This window comes from Stegostoma tigrinum, chromosome 23 (genome assembly GCF_030684315.1).
Source record: "Stegostoma tigrinum isolate sSteTig4 chromosome 23, sSteTig4.hap1, whole genome shotgun sequence".
In the NCBI taxonomy this organism is placed as follows: Eukaryota; Metazoa; Chordata; class Chondrichthyes; order Orectolobiformes; family Stegostomatidae; genus Stegostoma; species Stegostoma tigrinum.
In genome coordinates, this window is record NC_081376.1 from 14,066,208 (window position 1) to 14,081,039 (window position 14,832).

Sequence of the window (14,832 nt, forward strand, 5' to 3'; positions counted from 1 at the left end):
ACGTGCTACAGACCATGCCCAGTTCGCACTGTGTGGCTGACTGCATCAAGAGAGAAGGCTTCCATTCATTAAGTATACAAGTCATCTGTGAACAACTGTATCATGGCTTGGAAGTCCTGCATCAAATGCCGTGCAAATCAACATGATGCCTATATCCTTGACACTGTCAGGTTCCAGCTTCATTTTCATTCCAGTATGCCTTATAATGATGGTTCTGAGGGGACATGAGATACCCTCTACCACCATGACTGATAACTCAGTTGTGCTACTCCCTGACTGTGACTGAATGTAGATACAGTGCAGCCCAATCTTCTGCAAGGCCATGGTGGAGCAGAGACAGGCTTCCTAATGATAAGGTTTCAGTGGCTGGATTGGCCTGGAGACACTTAAAGGTATGTTCCAGATAGTGTGCAATGTTATCTTTGCATACTGTGGCTCTGCATAACTGGAACAGAAAACGAAAGGGATGTGATGAACGCCGAAGAGCTGGGAGAGTGGCAGCAGTCTTCTGGGGAAGGAAGATTGAGTAGGAGGAACGTCACTTTCAGATGATAGAGTGCTACAGCTTCAGGCACAACAAGCCAGATAGGAATTAATTGACCCTCACTTCCACAGATGTGAGCTGGGTTATGTTATCATTCACTGACTGCGATTTAGTTGTTCAAAAGGCAAGCAGCTCCTGTTTCATCCCAAAAAGATTCATTCTTTTGTCTTTTTTTAAATCTGTGCTTTTCCTGTAGTTCAATAAAAGTTGCTGTCATCACCTGTTTGAAGGGTTTACACTGTGTGATGCTCTCATATTCAAATGTGACATGATGTTAGGCTACACTCAGCTTTTGGGGAAAGAAAGTAGCAACGCTTCAGTCAGGGTTCTAACGTGATATGGTGCTAAGGCTGGGTAGCCTGTGTAACATGAGTCTTGCTGCTGTGAGAGATGGTTTTGTAAAATAGAAATACATTTATAATTCTGTGATTCGATTTCCAATGAGACGTCATCAACCATGTGCCCTCGGAGACTTCCCTTTTTGATATCCTTCCCACTGCATGTACTATGAAGGTCTGTTCATGGCTGGCGGTATTTGGCCTGGAGGTCAGCTGGCCTTGAAATAAGGCACTGAGAGTGTGAGTCCCGAAAGGTCCTGGCATGGGTGAGTACTTTTGCAGTTACAGAATAGTGCGAGTGCTGTACCAGTGAGACGTGGGGTATACATGGGGAGGTGAGCTTTGGAGAACTGTAAGAGAGAACTCGCTGGAGCTCACTGAGAGAAACTGTCCATGAAATTCCCCAATGTATTTAATCGCTGATCAGAAATAATCCTTTTTTAAAAAGGAAATGTTATCTTCACCTAAGTGTCCTTTAACCAATGCAATAAAATGAACTGACCTGTTGTTTTAAATTAAAACATGTAGCCTCCCAGAACAATGATTCACTTCTGATTCAACTGTGCAGCTCAGAAAATTTCCAGACCCTGTTCTTTTTGTGTTATAGCAGACACTGAGGCCCCGATTCCCCAGTGTTATGTCAACTACCCCTGAACCACCATGCAATGACTCAATTCTCCGAAGGACCAGAGAAGAAGACCGGGAGATGCCACATAGAAGGTGAGACACTTGCAATTATTAGTGCTGCAATGAGTGATATCGAAGGGCACCTTAATTTAGGACAAATTGTCCCTCCTAAGTGGGTACCACCGCACTTTTGTTGGTATATCCCATCCAATTGCTGCTCATTCAATAATAAGGAGGGTAATGGGCCACAGGCTCCTTGCAACCTATCGACACACACATGAGGCTAGTGCCATCAACAAATATCACAATGGATTGTCAAAGAATCAACTAATCCTGAAGCAATTTTCTGGTTTCCCAAACCGCTTATACAATACCGTTTGGTTCTAATTACTTAGCTCCCTTTTCAAGATACCAGTTCTTTTGAATATTGTTTAATTTTCCTCTTCTTGACGCTTTCACAGAAATTTGTAACTATAGAACTCCTCACCTTCCCTTCATCATCCCAAGAGCCTCCAAGTCCCACAGTCATCACTTCCTTCTACAAACATTTTTCAATTCATGTTTGCTGTGACCTGATTCCTAATTTAAATAAATTCTTAATTAACTTCGATATTTTTCTTAACTTTTCAATCTTGATCATATCCTGCATTGTAGTCTAGACCCTTCTCCCGCTTACATTAAATGATATACTTTTAAATAACTAGATTGAATTAACTAGTGTGCTTTCATTTGAACTATCATAGTGGATTCTTTTCCTAAGCTTTGAGGAGCAATTAAGTTGCTTAGCAGCCAGTTACTACCCAAAACAATACTTCTCAGCAAACCATTGGCATCCTTTAATTCTAACTGGATGTACACTCATTGATAAGAGTAGAATCATTAAAAGTTGAAATACAGCCTTTCCCCCTTATTTTGACATGAGAAGGTATATTTTCATTGATCTGCCTATTATTTATCCTGTTAACCGTGCATGTTTGATCTAATTCTACATTGAACCTTCAGGACTAGATATTGAGCTTATTTATATGCTGAATTTCACTTAGGATATATTCCTTTGCTGAAAATTCATGAAATTTGAATTTGTCCTTCCTTGCATTCATTTTAGTTCTCATGAGTACATTGTCTTGATTTTATTACCAATTTATAACATTGAATAATGATTAGATTTTGTATTTACATTCCCATTTTTCTGACCATCCAATATGTAATGAGAACATTTTTTTTGATGTAATTGCCAAATGTGATATTCATTACCGTGTTGGAATGGGTGTACCCTGTGTGTTATCCAGTGTCCTGATCAAATATTCTCAAAGCTTCTGCACCATTTTTAGATGCAGATGAAAGCTCTCTCACTCGACTTCAACCATGTGTCTTTTGCTAAAGCCAAGATGTGCTGCCTCCACACCTCCAGTGTGACACTCCTGCCCAATGCAAAACATAAAATGACAATTTACAAATGGGTTGTACTGAATTATGTTCGTGCCTCACACAAGTGAGCTGAGATTACCCACATTCAATTCAAGTACGGTCCTGACAGTCAGTGGAGATGAAATATGTTTTCCACCTGAATTGAAACTGGGTTTACAGGTGCAAAGGGACAGTGTATGATCACACTTCCCCACCTGATGCCTAAAAGTAAATTCAAAAATCTTTCAATTTGTGTAATGACTACAATTTCATCTTTTATGTAATCATCTAGTCATATGGTTGTTCTGATTTCTTTCCTTCTCCCCCTCACCCACCCCAATACCCCCTTCCTCAGTGCCCGTTTGAAGAAATACAGGTAATTTCTCATGTAACTGTCCTGGTTTTGTAACCTGAGTTGCCCTGTTGCAAATGCTTGTCACATCCCTCGTGTCCAGTGTCACGTTGTGTTCGTAAATGTTTGGCTATTTAGAAGGAATTTCCCACATTATTTGCATCTTCAATGCAGATGTTTATACACCTGGGCGTGTAACTTTCACACAGCAGAGCTCTGTACTGCTTGTTCAGGGAAGGGCACATGGGGAGCACAGAGAGAGAAGCATTTTGGTAGAGCGTGCTATTTGGCCAACTTGCAGGAAAGGCACTAAACTGGGAAATGGCCAGTGCCACCATTTCTGTTTGAAGTTGGGAATTGTGCACCGTTACAATTCACATGGAGGCCAAAGTCAGGCAACAGAATTTACTAGAACCTGCAAATTTAAATTATGTTGGCTGACCCCAAAGATGATTGCAATTATCCCACCTCCCCTGCACCAGCTCTGCCTCTGAGCTTATGTACCTGTGTGAGAGGTGATTTGTTGCTATTGCCACTTGTGTTAAAGCCTATGCATTTGTTTCCATGGTGACTAAACAGTGTGAGGTCAGCTTAATGTGCAGCTGGAAAGAGTTGTCATTTGTTTTGATTTTTGTGATTAGAAAGCAATATTTCATGTTAAAGAAAACATTGCCCTCTGTGGTAGCATTTTTTTTGCTGTACAGCATTCTGTAAGTGCTATCTTTGATATGTGTGCGTCTTGTTCTGTATTTGAAAAAAACATTTTAAAATCTATGGTTTTATTGCTGTTTCTGGCCACCATTTTCCTCCTTTTTCTTCTCTCCTGAAGATGGTGACTCCTTGCTGAAATAATACTCGGTGTACAACATTTGCCCTTTAGTATCATTTCCCAGTGCTCATTAGTCATGTCGTAACTTGACAGTGAGTGGCAGTAAAGTATTCTATTGGTGTTTCTGGTTTCCAAGTCATTAATTAACACTAGTTGGAAATGCCACATCTTCTGACCACAGGTAGCCTGACTGACCTGCTGTCTGTCACTCCATCAGGGCTTTTGTGATGGAGAAGCAATCTATAAGTATACAATGTTGTTTTTTTCACATCCACTCCAAAGAAGCATTTACCATAACGATTGGACAACATAATTAAATCAACTGTCAAGCACACCATTGGCAATTTGTTGCTTTGCTGTCTGAGCACAAAGCTGAGGAGTTGGCTTGCATATTTAGATTAAAATTATGATCCTGAATAGCTGTCCTCCAGTTATAAAGTAATGATCCAATTGAGAACAGTTCTCGCCTATAAACCATGAAAGTGAAACTCAAGGAGTTGTCCTTAAAACTCTAAGTTTGGAACAATCCTTCCACAGATTTTGTTATATTGTTAGTTATTTCAATTTTATTCAAGTGGTGCCCAGTTTTTTTTAGAAATCTCATCGGGGCGGTACGGTGGCTCAATGGTTAGCACTGCTGCCTCACATCATCCGGGACCCGGGTTCGATTCTGCCCTCGGGTGACTGTCTGTGTGGAGCTTGCACATTCTCACTGTGTCTGCGTGGATTTCTTCTGGGTGCTCCGGTTTCCTGCCATAGTCCAAGGATGAACAGTTAGGGGGATTGGTCATGCTAAATTGCCTGTAATTTCCAGGGATGTGCAAGTTAGGTGCATTAGCTATGAGAAATGCAGTGATAGGGTTGGGGAAAGGTCTGGGTGGGACACTTTTCAGAGTGTTGGTGTGAAATTAATGGATTGAATGGTCTGCTTCCACACTGTAGGAATTCTACGTTTCGACAAATTCATGATATAGGAACTTTTAGAGAATCAATAGATGTATTTAATGTGGATAACAGGAGTCCATTCACCAGCTGGAGAGCTGCTTGAGTCCTAGAACATAGGACAGTACAGGACAGGAATGGGCCCTGTGGCCCGCGATGTTGTACCAAATTAAACAAATCCCCCTGCTGCCTGCCCTTGGTCCATATCCCTCCATTCCTTGCAAATTCACGTGCTTATGTAAAAGTCCCTTAAATGCCCCTACCATACCTGCCTCCACCACCACCCCTGGCAATGGGTTCAAGATTCCTACCACTCTGTGTGTAAAAGCCCTGTGCTATGTTTTTTTTGGGAAAACCAGCCACATTAAATGACAGTCAAGGACCGAACATTAAAATTAGAGCTGGACCATTCAGGAAGCACCTTTTCACGCCAGATGGAATTAAGAACATGTAACAGTGCAGCACAGCACAGTTCCTTTGGCCCACGATGTTGTGCAGACCTATTATCCTACTAAGATCAATCTACCCTGCATACCCTACATTTTACTATCCTCCATGTGCGTATCCAAGAGTCACTTAAAATTCTCCAAAGTATCTGACTCCACTACCACTACCTGCAGGGCATTCCACACGCCCACCATTCTGTGTGAAGAACCTACCTCTGACATCTCCCCAAAACCTTCCTCCAGTCACCTTAAAACTATGCCCCTTCGTAATAGTCATTTCTGCCCTGGGGAAAACATCTCTGACTGTTCACTCTATCTATGCCTCTCATCATTTTGTACAGCTCTACCAACTCACCACTCATCCTTCCTCACTCCAATGAAAAAAGCCCTAGCTCCCTCAACCTTTTGTCATAAGACCTACCCTCCAGTCCAGGCAGCATCCTGGGAAATCTCCACTGCACCCTCTCTAAAGTTTCCACGTCCTTTTTATAATGAGATGACCAGAACTGAACATAATATTTGAAGGGTGGTCTAACCAGCTGCAGCATAACCTCGCGGCTGTTAAACTCAATTCCCCTACCAATGAAAGCCGACACACCATACGCCCTCTTCACAACCCTATGAACTTGAATAGCAACTTCGAGGGATCTATGGATGTGGACCCCGAGATCCCTCTGTTTCTCTGCACTGCCGAGAATCCTGTCAATAATCCCCTATTCTGCATTCAAATTCGACCTTCTAAAATGAATCACTTCACGTTTTTCTGGGTTGAATTCCATCTGCCACTTCTTTGCCCAGCTCTGCATCCTGTCAATGTCCTGTTGCAACCTACACAGACCTCCACGCTGTCCACAACTCCAACAACCTTTGTGTCATCGACAAACCTATTAACCCACCCTTCCAGTTCCTCATCCAAGTCATTTATGAAGATCACAAAGAGCAGAGGTATCAGACCAGATCCCTGGTCAGAGTTCCAGACTGAATATTTTCCATTTACAACCACACTCTGTCTTCTATTGGACAGCCGGTTTTATATCCAGACAGCCAAATTTCCCTGAATCTCGTGCCTCCTTACTTTCTGAATGAGCCTACCCTGGGGAACCTTATCAAATGCCTTGCTAAAATTCATATACACCACATGTGCTGTTCTACCTTCGTCATTGTGTTTTGTCATAAACTCAAAGAATTCAGTAAGGCTTGTGAGGCATGAGCTGCCCTTCACAAAGCTATACTGACTATTTCTAATTAAACTGTGCTTTTCCAAATATTTTTAAGTATTATCTCTCAGAATCCCCTCCAATAATTTTCACACCACGGAAGCAGGACTGACCAGCCTGTAATTTCCAAGATTATCCCTATTCCCTTTCTTGAACAAGGGAATGACATTAGCCACCCTTCAGTCTTCTGATACATCTCCAGTGGACAGTGAGGATGCAAAGATCATTGCCAAAGGGGCAGCAGTATCTTCCCTCGCTTCCCGCAGAAACTTTAGGTATATCCCATCTGGCCCAGGGGTCTTATCTATCCTCATGTTTTTCAAAATTTCTAGCACATCCTCCTTCCTAACAACAACCTGTTTGAGCATATCTGCCTGCTCCATACTGTCCTCAAAAACGTCAAGGTCCCTCTCACTGGTGAATACTGAAGCAAAGTATTCATTAAGAACCTCCCCTTCTTCCTCTGACTTTACACACAAGTTCCCTCCACTATTCCTGATCCCCTACCCTCACTCTGGCCATCCTCTTGTTCCTCACGTAAGTATAGAAAGCCTTGGGTTTACCTAGATCCTATCCACCGAGGTTTTCTCTTAGATCTCCTAATTCCATTCTTTAGTTCCTTCCTGGCAACCTTGTAGACCTCTACTGCCCTGTCCGATCCTTGCTTCCTCAACCTTAAGTCAGCTTCCTTCTTCCTCTCGACTAGATGTTCCACATGTCTTGTCATCCAAGGTTCCTTCACCTTACCATCCTTTCCTTGCCTCAGTGGGACAAACCTATCCAGTACCTGTAGCCACTGCTCCCTAAACAACCTCCACATTTCTGTCATGCATTTCCCTGAGAACATCTGATGCCTATTGGCCTCTGTAGTTCTTGCCTAATTCCCCCTCCCCCAATTAAATACTTTCCCATACCATCTGCTCCTATCCTTCTTTGTGACAGCAGTGAAGGCCAGAGAATTGTGATCACGGTCACTGAAATGCTGTCTCACTGAGAGATCTGACACCTGGCCAGGTTCATTGCCAAGCACCAAATCCAATATGGCCTTCCTCTAGTCAGTCTGTCGACATGTTGAGTTAGAAATCCTTTGTGGACACACCTAACAAAATCTGCTCTATGCAAACTATTTGCACTTAGGAGGTTCCAGTCTATATTAGGGAAGTTGAAGTTGCCCATGACAACAATCCTATTACTTCTGCACCTTTGCGAAATCTGCCTCCCAATCTGTTCCTCAGTGTCTCTGTTGCTATTGGGGGGATTTATAGAAAACTCCCAATAAAGTGACTGCTCCTTTCCTGTTTCTGACCTCCACCCTTCCACAGCTGATGGTATCAGCTGTGATACCATCCCTGATTAACAATGCCACTGCCCATCACTTTTACCTCCCTCCTTGTTTCTTCTGAAACATCTATATCCCGGAACATCCAACAACCATTCCTGTCCCTGTGATATCCAAGTCTCTGTAATGGCCACAACATCATAGTTCCATGTACTGATCCACACTCTAAGTTCGTCACCCTTATTCCTGATACTTTTGCATTGAAGCAGACCTCAACCTGTCACACTGACTGCCACTTTGCACTATCAACTCCTTTCTCATGGACTCTCTGCTTGGTCCATCTGCCAGTTCACTGGCTACCCCATCTTCTGACCTGTAGCTCCAGTTCCCATCACCCTGCAGAACTAATTTAAACCCTCCCAAAGAGCTCTAGCAAACCTCCCGCCCAGGATATTGGAGCTCCTTCAGTTCAGGTGCAACCTATCCTTACTCTACACGTCCCACCTTCCCCAGAAAGCATCCCAATGATCCACAAACCTGAAGCCCTCCCTCCTACATCAGCTCTATAGCCATGTGTTCAGCTGCACTCGCTGTCTGTTTCTGCCTTCACTAGACCGCGGCACTGGTCGTAATCCTGAGATTACTACTCTGCTCACCCTGGCTTTTAGTTTCCATCTTAACTCCCTATATTCACTTTTCAGGTCTTCATCTCGTTTCCTGGCTATGTCATTGGTGTATCACGCCTTCTGGCTGCTCCCCCCCACCACCCCTTAAGAATCCTGAGACATCCCTGAGGAAGCAGCATACCATCTGGCAGTCTCGTTCACAACCACAGAATCTCCTGTCTGTTCCCATAACCAGTGAATCTCCTCTCACTATCACTCTCCTATTCTCCCCTCTTCCGTTCTGAACCACAGAGCCAGGCTCAATGCCAGAGACCTGGCCGCTATGGCCTTCCCCTGGTAGGTTGTCCCCCCAACAGTCTCCAAAATGGTATTCTTATTATTGAGGGGAACGACCACAGGGGATCCCTGTACTGTCTGCCTATTCCCTTTTCCCCCTCCTGACAGCCACCCAGCTATCTTTGCCCTGTACCTTGGGTGTGATCACCTTCCTATAGTTCCTCTCTATCACTCCCTCAGCCTCCTGAATGATCCGGAGTTCATCCAGCTCCAGCTCCAGTTCCCTAAGGTGGTTTTTGAGGAGCTGGAGTTGGGCACACTTCTCACAGGTGAAGTCAGAAGGGACACTAGTGGTGACCCTTACCGCCCACATCCTACAAGAGAAGCATGCAACTTCCCCAGAATGCCCCGTCTACTCTAGATAGCCAAAAGAATAAAGGAAAAAAAAAAAATCTTACCTTACCAACCCTCTGCACGGTCTTTTTTTTTGGTTAGAGAAGGAGGATGGGTGGGAGACACTACACATGCAGTGTTTCAGGTTTAGACGATGCCCAAATATAATAGTTCACCTCCCACCTTGCACTCTCACCACTCCCGCTGCTGAAAGCAAGTTAAGGTGGTCATGTACTCATTCAAGGTCCAGGATCACCAGATGGCACAGGCTGCAGGTGAGTCCTGACAGGGATCACAGTGGGCAAAGAGCAGTTGGCACTAAAGTGGGGAGTGGCGCTCAGGAAAAAAAACCCTCTTCCTAATTCCCACATGGTCTGCCTTTTTGAGCTTCTTGCACAGTGAATCCCTCACCTGCCACTGGATGAATATTTACTTGAAAGCTGTCCATACCACAGAGTTAGTTAAGATAAGGGCACAACATCACTGATCTGTGGCCTAACTAAAATCCTGACAGCCCACCTCCAGGCTTCAGTCCAGATTCTGGTCTGTTCTCGAAACACTGAAAAGAGATACTTGGTTTCTGTACAATAAGAGTGTGAAATTGACTGTGCACCCATCAAATTAATACTACGACTCAGAGGTCAAAATCACTTGCAGACTTGAGCCTCATGAATATTTTGAGGAGCAGAAATGAGGAATGCACACAAGCAATTGTCGCCTGATTTACTTGGGGAAGAAAATTGACCAGTAACCCCAGTGAGTGCCTCTCTTCAGGGGAGAGGGCATAGGTGGGTATGGAACAGAATGAAATCGAGTAGCCCCATCCTTTAAGATCCGTTGGTTAAGTCTTTCAGGAGCCTGAGAAGTGGTGACATTGAATTTACAGTTACGTCTGGACAGTGGCTTTGCAGTGATGTTGGAATTGCTCCACGTAATATTTATAATAATATAGTGCTGATTAGATGATGATATAGAGTGTCAAATACTATGATGATGCTGCTGGCTCTCTGTTCTTCTGTTTCTCTAAAACATTACTTGTCATCTATTTCTGACAGTATAACAGAGGAGGACAATGATAGTATCTGCTGTTACACCTTTGATACCATACAAACAGAAACAGATGGTACGTTTGTATTTTGACTAATTATCCAATTACTGAAGCTCAGATTAAAAACACCATGCATTTATAATAGATTTGTACAATCCATTTTGGAATTGGAGTAGTAGTACTTGATGCACAGTTCAGGGTGAATGGATGTTATATTGCAGTTATATGTAATTTTGATTACATTACATTCAGTTCTGGGTGGAAAGGAATTGAAGCAAATGCAGTGTAGATTCTTCAGAATCAGGCCTGAATGCAAGGGTTGAATTATGAGAAAAGGTTATTTTGACTCAACTTGTATTTCTTTTGAAATCGATAGGTTTGATAGAAGATTCCTGTAAAGGGGAATGTAACTTTGGAGCTAGACCACCTGAGCATGATATCAAAATGCACTTATTTTACACAAAAGGCATGGGAAATGGGTCTATGGAGATGTTCAAATTTGAACTTTTAGATTTTTATTAACAAAATTATTAAAAGCAATGAAACAGATAGACAGAGTCAAGATGCTAATCATCCATGATCTGATCCAATGGTGGAATAGGCTGGAGGGTCTGAAGTAGTCTCTTATAGTTTCTGTGTTTCTAACGTCAGTTCACCTATGCAATGTTGACAAGCTATTCATTAATGTTAATGTTGTGAACCAGATGAATATCAGGACAGGATCTCTCATGGACCACCATCCATCCACTCATCATCATCATCACATCAGTCTGAAGCTTTAGATTCATGCGAATTAGACCATATGGACTCCATATTCAGAAAATTCTCTTTGGAAAGGTGAGTAAATAAATCAAGAATTCTAATATGTGTTCTGAACACAGCTACTCAACATGGCAATGCTGCACTTTGAATATAGAGATATTTGTTTCCCCACCATTTTTCCTGCATATATTTGCATTGTGCATTTGTTGGAGTTGTAGCCAATGCCTTTCCGTGTAAGAAATACATTCCAAGTCGCATTTTTAAGGAATGAGGCATTTCACTCTGTTAATTAAATTGTTTTATACATTTCAAATCTTTCTGCGTAACTTGCTAGAAATATGAGCAAAGGCTCTGAGGCCACTGGGATGAAATATCTCTTTAATGAGACTGGAGAAAGAATGAGAGGAACAATAGACAAGGAGCATGAATTAGTCAAATTAGCTGCAGAAAAAGGAAGGGATTACAGAAGAGAAAATAAACAGAAAGGATAAAACGATTTAAAGTTTGAATGTTAGTATTTTAAAAATCACCAAAGGCCACTTACCTGCTAAGCAAATGAGACTCCTCAGTTTACATGTTCAGTTCAGTGCCAGGATGGGTAATTGGAGCCAGTCGATGATTATCGTTCGTTCCTGAACTTATTGTAAGAAGTCAATATGTGCAAATCCAGCAATTTCCTAAACAGCTTTGGGAATGAAGGTTGGGATGCCATTTTGCAAAGCAAGGCATTTCCACTCCATCTGCTGGCATTTTACCAGTAACGGAAAGTGTGAGACGGTCCTCCACTCTTAGACCAACTGAGGCCCTTGAGTATTTAATCAAGAGCCACTTTCCCTCTGCCTGCCACCACTGGCATTTTCCCAGCAACGGGGCTGTGGTATTGAGAAGACTTTTGTGATTGGGCTTTCCACTCCTCCCTGCCCAACAGGTCCCCACAGATGCTGCACTCTTCTGACCTTAGAAACGACAACCACGTCCCTTACAGGGGATTGTCTGAGTGAACCTAGCAAGTTGACCTCATTTACCTGTGTCCTGGTGTGTCTTCCATTGCTGATGGTCAATCTCTTGTTTCAGTCCCAACAGTGACCACTGTTCCCAGGTGATCTGAAGCTCTCAGTCAATCAGTCAGTAGCTCTTACGGTAACTGATAGTCTCCTCAATAAATGGTGTAATACTCTTGCTTCTATGAGGCAATGTTATGCATTGCAGTAAATGAACAATGCATTGCTCTATACAGCAACCTTTGGGTGAGGCAGTAAATTGCCAGATGAAGGCCAACGTTGACAAGACAGTATGTGAAAGAAAATCGGAAGAGGAGTCAAACAGATTGTGGATTCTCTATCACATTTTTTTTCTGTAGCAAGAAAAGCCTATGGAATTTAATAGGAAGCGGCAATAGAGATTGAATGAAGTTACAGTCAGAAGCTGTTCTATGTACCCTTATCACATTTGTATGAGTTAGTAGGCTCATACATGAGAAACTTAGAGAAATACTGAACATTTTGGCTACATTTCAGATCGTGGAATGGTTACAGCTCACAATTAGGCCATTCGGCCTATCTGCAGGAACAATTCAACCCGTTCCATTCCCACACCTTTCCCTGAAAGCTTGCAGTTCTTTTCTCTCAGGTGCTTGGCTGAATGCCTTTGAATGTTGTGAATAAATCTGTCTCTACTATGCTGTCGGTGCGATCAGATCCTTACTACTCACGGACTAAACAGGTTTTTCCTCATGTTTTTTGCTTCTTTTGTCAAATGCTTTAAACCAATGTCCTCTAGTTTGTGATCATTCTGCCCATGGTAGTTTCTTTCCACTGACTCGATATAAAGCAACTCTAACAAATACAAGTGATTAGAGCCCTGATTTTTTTTTTTGTTTTCTATTTCTGTCTAGACCTTTTCGTCCATCTGTGACCTCTGCTACTCAGATCAGTAACCCTTTGAAACAAATGCTGCACACAACACTCAGTGGGGACAACCTGGTTACTGAAATCTCTGTTCTTGGTGGAAATGAAAGAGGCCTTTTCATTCAATCAGTACAGTCCAGTTCTGCTGCAGAGAAGGCAGGGCTGAAGGAAGGACACCAACTGATTTTGGTAAGAGGTGTCATGCTGAGCCATCTAGGAAAAGGCAAGATTTGATAATTGCTGCTCCATGTTGTTTCAGTGACTAATATAGGAAAAGGAAATTGACTGATATAAATGCTAATTTGTGCCAGTGTCAATATTGGGAACATTGATTGCGTCTGTCGAAAATGGAAAATGTGAGTGTATTTTGAAAACTATATACATAATCGAGTGTCTGCCTGATTGAAAACCCGAGAAGCAATCTAAGATCTCTGACAAATTGTAAGTGGTTATTGTCATACTGTTGCATCCTTATTGATAGGTACATGATGATGTGGGATTGATTGTAAACAGTCTGGTAACAGATACAAATCGCTGACCATTTTACAAGCAGATATAAATTGAAATGTCATTTTTATGACAAAACAAACCGACAATGCTGCGATTTGTGTGATAAACACAGGAGATTTTCTTAAGCAGATGCTGTTCCGAGGTTGGAATCTTCAAACTTTGTCCATATTATGAAGTGCCAGCTTGGTTTGTAGGGTATACATTTGTTCATCCACAGTTTTGTCATGCAAGAATTTGCGTACCTGTTCTTGGCTGACACTTCAGCAGAGTGCAAAAGGAATGCTGCATTCAAAAGGTGCTGTCCTTTGAATGTGAAAGTACAGGAGTCTTTCTATGTTTTTTAAAGGAGCAAGTACTTGTCAGGGCAACCTAGTCAACATTTAACCCTCAAGCAATAATATCTCGCTGCTCTACTTATGTGAACTTGATGTGCAACAATAGAAACAAAATTTTAAAAATAAAGGACTGTCTTGGGGACTTTGTAAGGATGTGAAAGATACTAAGCAAATGGAAATTTTACTTTGCATGATAAGGGAGGCATTTCAATGCTGTGTCCTTGCAAGCCTCGTAGAAATGTTCATTCAGTTTTGGCTTGTATTCAGTTTTTGATATTGTCTAGCTCATTAATTTTTCTTCACTATGGCAAAAGGAATACAGGGAGAAATAAGAAGAATTTATTTCAGACATGGTCTTCTTAAGGTCTGGAATAAGCTGCCATAAAAGCAGATACAAAAATATCAAAATGGAAATGAATTTATTCTTGAAAAGGGAAATTTGCCAGGCTATAGATAAATAGCAGGGACGTCAAACTAATTGAATATCTCTTCTAAGGAGTCAACCAAATGCAGTGAATAGCCGCCTCCTCTGCTGTCTGATTTTGTCATTCTGTGTTATCCTCCCAGTGCATTGAAAAATGGGACTATGAAATAGCCAACCTAGTTAATTTCAATAGTTTATCCTTTTTAGTTGCGCCAAGGAAATGTATATGACAGGAAGACCCATTGGATAGGCCCTGAACTTCATAAAGTGTTAGACTCTATTTTATCTCTCGTATCCCTCCAGTGCTTTCCCCCAATGTGCCAACAGTATCTTTATTCACTGCATTCATAAGTAAACTGTTTCTGTCCACCAGTTAAATAGAATATTATATACTACAAAGAAACAGGTTATCAGCCCAACTCTCTGACGCCAGTTTTTATGCACAAGCCACCTCCCACACCCATCACCTACAACATAATCTACCTGTTCCTTCCGCTTATGTTTATCTAACTTCACCTATTTACATTTATGCCACTTGCCTCAATCGCTCCATGTGATAATAAGTTTCAC

The 14,832-nt window shown here is 42.1% G+C and overlaps 1 protein-coding gene across 3 annotated transcripts in view; it reads left to right on the forward strand.

The window, feature by feature from the left end:
* Positions 1-14,832, forward strand: part of card11 (caspase recruitment domain family, member 11) — a 370,578-nt gene that overhangs the window by 307,358 nt on the left and 48,388 nt on the right. For all 3 annotated transcript variants that reach the window (XM_048552326.2, XM_048552327.2, XM_048552328.2), the window contains 5 exons: positions 1,490-1,602; positions 3,272-3,292; positions 10,332-10,399; positions 11,029-11,161; positions 12,981-13,182. In XM_048552326.2, the coding sequence (XP_048408283.2) occupies positions 1,490-1,602; positions 3,272-3,292; positions 10,332-10,399; positions 11,029-11,161; positions 12,981-13,182 (537 nt within the window). The remainder of the gene's footprint in view (positions 1-1,489; positions 1,603-3,271; positions 3,293-10,331; positions 10,400-11,028; positions 11,162-12,980; positions 13,183-14,832) is intronic.